This window comes from Mastomys coucha, unplaced genomic scaffold, assembly GCF_008632895.1.
Source record: "Mastomys coucha isolate ucsf_1 unplaced genomic scaffold, UCSF_Mcou_1 pScaffold23, whole genome shotgun sequence".
Lineage (NCBI taxonomy): Eukaryota > Metazoa > Chordata > Mammalia > Rodentia > Muridae > Mastomys > Mastomys coucha.
The window spans coordinates 48,448,946-48,455,481 of record NW_022196906.1 but is presented as its reverse complement, the minus strand read 5'-3'; the positions used below and the strand labels follow the sequence as shown (position 1 = coordinate 48,455,481).

The window sequence follows — 6,536 nt, the reverse complement described above, 5'->3', positions numbered from 1 at the left end:
TATATATAAGAGGGGGGTGGCAGGCAGTCTGGCTCAATCTGGCTGTGAGTTTCTGATCCTCCTACTTCTACTAGTAAACATTAATGATATTTTTATATTTGCAGAAAACCTGTTATAGAGATTAGTTTGTACATTTTGAGATTTTTTTTCGAGAATAATTTAAAAAAATGACATTTGTTGTGTATATTTGCATGTGTGCGTATATGTGTGGGTGCACATGTGCACATGGAATTTCAAGTTTGACCTTTATAAAATTTCTATTCAGTATGCTGTCATTTTTTTTGCTATGTGTATTTGTTTGTTTATTTTGAGACAGGGTCCCTCTGTGCAGCTCTGGCTGTTCTGGAACTCAGTATGTAGACCAGTCTGGCTTTGTACCTAGAGTTCTGTCTGCCTCTGACTACTGAGTGCTGGGATTAAAGGCATGTGCCGCTATGCCTAGGTAATAGAATAGAAGAATTCTTTTAAACATTACTGTTTGAAGCACATTTTATTTGAAAACAAACAAACAAAACTCTAGGGCATGCTCCTGCACCCCAAGCATTTTAGAAGCTTAGGGCAGAGTCAGGATTTAGAAGGCAGCCCAGGTTACAGAGTACATCCAGGCTAGTTTAAGCTTGATGGTAAGGTCCTATTTCAAAAACATAAGCTAGGCATACAGCTGAATGCTTATAATGCTATCACTCAGGAGGCTGAAGCAGGAGGCTTGCCCTACGTTTTAGACAATCCTGTGCTACGTAATGAGTTCAAAGGTATCATAGAATACATATTAGAACCCTAAACAACAACCATCACACTCAGATTGTCAGGCTTGGCAGCATGCTTATTTATCCATGGAACTTCACTTTAGAAAATTAAATGTGTTGAATTTTCAAAAGATGATCTTCTTGTCATTATTGTATTCTACATTAGTTTATTTTACCTAGATTTTCCTTTTCTCCCATTACAGTGTGAACTTAAGGTACTCATTTAAAGCTCTTGGCTTAGTTACCTCCTCTATAAAATGAGGACAGTAGTTGACCTTCATAGTGGGTAGTATTTACTAAGATTAATGAAAGGTGCCCAGTCTGGTGCCAGACATGTAACAAACAGTCAGCAAATATTAGCTGCTGTGCTGTTTTTATTAGGATTAGTGGCGTGTAAATGCTTTTTTCCTAGAAGGATGCTATCTTAAGCTACAGGAACCACATAACTCTTCATAGTGTGTGAGCTAAGACAGTAACATGGAAGCATGAGTTGTTAGAGTACTTGATGGTAGTTCTTTTGTCAAATAGTTCCATGTTATTTTACTTCCTCTCAGGTTGCCAAAGCTGCTTTTCAAAGGAACAACGATGCCTTAGACGCTGCTTTATTCTACCTTTCCATGAAGAAGAAAGCGGTAGTGTGGGGTCTATTCAGGTAATGTGCCTCAGCATCTCACATGATTTCATACAGTGAGACTGTGTTGTGGATCTAAACTGTGTTGCTTTTGAAGAGAATTCACTGCCAGAGAGCTCTGTCCTGTCAAGTTAACTCACTTCTTTATGACTTGGTTCTTTTATTTACAGTAAATGGGCAAAATATTGTTTATTTTAGTTTAAAAGATGGGATCTAATAAAAATGTTGATAAAAGCACATTTGAAAATAAAAGCTAGTCTTGCTTCCTTTGTGAGTGTATGAGGCATGTCGGCATTTCTTGTTAGAAGAGGTGCATACTAGTGAGCAGCACCTGCAACTGGAGCTGCTGCTCTCCTACCATTCCTTTATATCATGTATATGAGGGGTTTGCCTGTGTGCTGTATGGCCTGCATGTGTGTATGTGTGCCACATGATGCCATGCCCGCAGAGACCAGTGAGAACATTATAGCCCCTGACACTGGAGTTACTGAGAATTGTGAAGCCACTTTGTGCGTGCTGGTAATCAAACCAGGGTCCACTGCAAGGGCAGCCAGTGCTCCTAACCACTGCACTTCCTCTCTAGCTCTGCCTGGTGGTCTTCTTTAAGTTGAATGTTTAAATGGGTTTCCCCCCTCTTTTTATGCATTCTGAAAAGAATTAAAATATTTTAGCCACTGGTACTTGTATTCTTCTTCCTAGGTCACAACATGATGAAAAAATGACAACATTTTTTAGCCACAACTTTAATGAAGATAGATGGCGGAAAGCTGCTTTGAAAAATGCCTTTTCTTTACTTGGAAAACAACGCTTTGAACAATCTGCTGCTTTTTTCTTGTTAGCTGGTTCATTGAAAGATGCAATCGAGGTATGAATAAGCAAACAAGCAGTTGTACTGTGAGGCCTAAGAGCAGACGTAATGTCTGTTAGAGGTTTGTCAGAACAGAAAAGCTACAGAGCTTGCTGAATTTATGGAGAATTACGACTTCAGGTGTAGCTTATTATGTAGTAAGATAAAATGTAAAATTTACAGGAAAAAGTCAAAAATGATTTATGAATGCCTTTTATTGCCCAGCTTATGATTTTGAGCCATTTAAATATGTGTGCAAGTCATAACCTCCTTATCTAGTGCAAAAAAGCTGCTATGTAAGTATTTGGAGCTAACGTAGCAGCTCGTATTATTCTGCAGTGTACCTGCCTTAAGCATTGGCTGTATGTATGATGAGGTGAAACATCCCATCTTTTGTTACATAATCCTGGCAGGTGGTTAAAATGCATTAATCTCTGTTTCCCGATGGCTCTTTTAGTTATTAACAGTTATGGACTACTTGGGCTCAGGCAGAAGTATAAATAGAATTGAAATAACCCTAGTCCTTGGGAGGAGAGACAGGAAGATCAATGAAAATTTGAAGCCAGCCTGGGTTACTGAGAGACACAGTCTCAAAAAATATAAGTACAGAAGTTAGTATAGTATAATATAATATAATACAATATAGTATAATATAATGGTTATATAGTTCTTAGGTCTGATTACTTAGAAGTTAATGTAATACAAAATATAATATATAATATAAATAGAAGTTACTTAGAAAACTCTCTAACAAAGTGAACATATTATAAATTGTAAAAAGTACATTTTATACTTCAGCATACTTATAACATTTGTATAGTTACAAAACCTGTAATTTTGAAATTGAGATGTTAGCTTACAAGACACTCAGAGGAGATGGTGGCTAACGGATGCTCATAGTATAAAAGGGGCCTTAGAGTCTCACAATCAGCAGTTATATTTGGATTAAGTTTCCCCATATATGACAGGAATTAGTTATTTTCTTAGTAAATAGAAGATTCTTCTAAAACAGTACAAGTTTATATAAAAATTTTCAGAAATTAAGAGGAATTTATGTATAATTCTAAACTGTTGAAGCCAGCCATGGACTACTGAGAGACCCTGTCTCTAAAAAAAGTAGTGTTTAATTTAAAAATGAATGCTATTTAAATTGACTCAAGATTGAGATGATATTGATATACTTGGTTCAATACATATTTCATGATCAAACCTTCCAGTCTAGAGGCTACTATGTTATGGTTTATTACATGTCTGCTTGCTTTAAAACACTCTACTAAACAACATCTAGCTGTGTCTCACTGTCTCAGCCTCAGGGTTCATCTATACCATGGGATTATAAGAAGGCAGTTTCAAGCTATCAGTGGAATAATCTATCTCTAAATTATTTTCACTAAGATAAATATTTCTTAATATTTAAATTTTAGGTATGTCTTGAAAAAATGGAAGATATTCAACTAGCCATGGTTATTGCCCGTTTATTTGAATCTGAATTTGAGACTTCATCTACTTACATATCCATCTTGAATCAGAAAATTTTGGGTTGTCAAAAAGATGGCACAGGATTCAATTGCAAAAGATTACATGCTGACCCTTTTCTGCGTAGTCTTGCCTATTGGGTAGTGAAAGATTATACCCGGGCCTTGGATACCTTACTGGAACAGACACCAAAGGAAGATGACGAGCAACAAGGTAGATTTGTGCGTTTCCAAGTATCTTTTAAAGGTTAGAGGAGAGAGGCTCTTGTGCCACCACCCCAGCTGCAGATCTGTCATCAGCTGATGACTTCTAGGGGAAGGAAAGTTATTTTCCTTTAGGCTGTGACTCCTGGCAGGTCAGCTGTGCTCCAGTGGATGGCCCATGAGTGTCTAGGCAGTACAAATTAGACTCCATGGGCTATTTTAAAAAATAAAAACTAAAGAGAGTAAAGGGTGGGCTTTTCTGGGAGGATTGGGAATGACTAGGTAGTCTTTTGATTTTTTTAAGTTATTTTGAACATACAGATTTTAAATGTTTGATTTCAGTCATTAGCAGGTTGTTTTTTATGGATGCTCAGATTGTCCCATCTTTTTTTTTTTTTTTTTTTTTTTTTTTTTTTTTTGGTTTTTCGAGACAGGGTTTCTCTGAGTAGTCCCGGCTGTCCTGGAACTCACTTTGTAGACCAGGCTGGCCTCGAACTCAGAAATCCACCTGCCTCTGCCTCCCAAGTGCTGGGATTAAAGGCGTGCGCCACCACCGCCCAACTATAGATTGTCCCATCATTAACCATTGAAAGTCTTTACAAGTTTCTGAATTCTTTTGGTATTATATTTTGATAATTTCCTTGATTTCTGGTATGGCAGAACAATTCAGGTATTTTCTAGCTCAGACCTGAAGTGACCATTCTTCCAGAGAATCCTGTTTTTGTTGGTGGAAAATACTGTTGAAGAGACACAGTCTCGTCCCGCTGCTTGGTAGTCTGTGAGAATGCATGCAGCTAGGACCTCTCCCATGAGTGCAAGAGTCATGCTTTCTTTTTAGTTCTTATATAAATGAGGTTCTTCTGAGGTTTCATATTTATGTCCTATAGTGAAAGGCTTGGGTTAATATTAATATGGCTATTTACACGAAATAGTTTCAGAAGAATACAAATATGTGTTCTACAACAGAGTGGTGACTGAGAAAACCTAAAACCTTTCTGTATTCTTGTTAATGGTGTGGCTTACTAAAGATGTACAGCCAGAGCCCCTATTTTAAAGTCACTTCACAATTTATCTCTGTGGCTATACTGCCAATTGAAATATAGTTCATTTAATTTTGTAGTGGTTTTCTCTTCTTTTTTGGTGAACTACATCTTAAAAATCTAATTTTCTTTTAAAATTATATGGATTGGTGACAATAGTGTTCAAACAATAAATATAATATTGCTGGCTATGATGGTAGATGACTTAATTCCAACACTGAGATAACAGAGGTGAATCTCTAAGAGTTCAAGAATAGTCTGATCTGTATAGCAGGTTCCAACCCAGGTTCACAGTGAGCTTGTCTCAATGTGAGTGTGTGTACATGCACGTGAGCGTGTGTGTGCTTGTGGATGCCTGTGAGTGTGTTTCTGGAAGGTATTTTCAGAGAGTTTGGCCTTCCCATCCCTCCTCCCTTTTTAAAAGAAACTGTGATAACTTCTACTTAAAATATAAGCAAACAGGCATGCATCTCTCTCGCTGCTCCACTTTTAGACAGGAGTTGCTGTGTATACATCCCTTGTACCTTCTTTGACATATGTTTCTACCTCACTTAGCATTTGTTTCATTTACACATATTTAATGATTATATGGACAAATGCCGGGTTAATATTTATTTATTTATTTATTTATTTATTTGGGATATTCATTTTTTATTAGAGATTTTCTTTATTTACATTTCAAATGATATCTCCTCTCCTGGTTTCCCCTCCAAAAAACAAAAAAAAGAACAAACAAACAAACAAAAACCTCTGCTACCTCTCCCCTCCCCCTGTTCACCAACCCACCCTCTCCCGAATCCTGGCCCTGGCATTCCCCTACACTAGGGCATAGAACCTTCACAGGACCAAGGGCCTCTCCTTCCATTGATGACCGACTAGGCCATCCTTTGCTATACATATGCTGGTGAGCCATGAGTCTCACCATGTATACTCTGGTTGGTGGTTTAGTCCCTGGGAACTCTGAGGGTACTAGGCAGTTCATATTGTTGTTTGTTCTAAGGGGCTGCAAACCCTTCAGCTCCTTGGGTCCTTTTTCTAGCTCCTTCATTGGGGACTCTGTGCTCAGTCCAATGGATAGCTGTGAGCCTCTACTTCTGTATTAGTCAGATATAGGATTAGCAAAGATCTTTTCCCAATCTGTTGGTTGTCATTTTGTCTTGTTGACAGTGTCTTTTGCCTTACAAAAGCTTTGCAACTTCACAACATCCCATTTTTCAATTCTTGATTTTAGAACAGAAGCTATTGGCGTTCTCTTCAGGAAATTTTCCCCTGTGCCTATTTGCTCGAGGTTCTTCCCCACTTTCTCTTCTATTAGTTTTAATGTATCTGCTTTGATGTGGAGGTCCCTGATCCACTTGGACTTGACCTTTGTGCAAGGAGATAGGAATGGATCGATTTGCATTCTTCTACATGCTAACCTCCAGTTCAGCCAGCACCATCTGTTGAAAATGCTGCCTTTTTTCCACTGGATGGTTTTAGCTCCTTTGTCAAAGATCAAGTGACCATAGGTGTGTGGGCTCATTTCTGGGTTTTAAGTTCTCTTCCATTGATCTACCCGCCTGTCACTGTATCAATACCATGCAGGGTTTTTTT

The 6,536-nt window shown here is 38.0% G+C and overlaps 1 protein-coding gene across 4 annotated transcripts in view; it reads left to right on the top strand.

Moving 5' to 3' along the window:
• The window catches only part of Dmxl2 (Dmx like 2), a 143,175-nt gene that overhangs the window by 98,366 nt on the left and 38,273 nt on the right, over positions 1 to 6,536 (top strand). For all 4 annotated transcript variants that reach the window (XM_031346264.1, XM_031346262.1, XM_031346263.1 and 1 more), the window contains exons 21-23: positions 1,301 to 1,398; positions 2,077 to 2,242; positions 3,649 to 3,913. In XM_031346264.1, the coding sequence (XP_031202124.1) occupies positions 1,301 to 1,398; positions 2,077 to 2,242; positions 3,649 to 3,913 (529 nt within the window). The remainder of the gene's footprint in view (positions 1 to 1,300; positions 1,399 to 2,076; positions 2,243 to 3,648; positions 3,914 to 6,536) is intronic.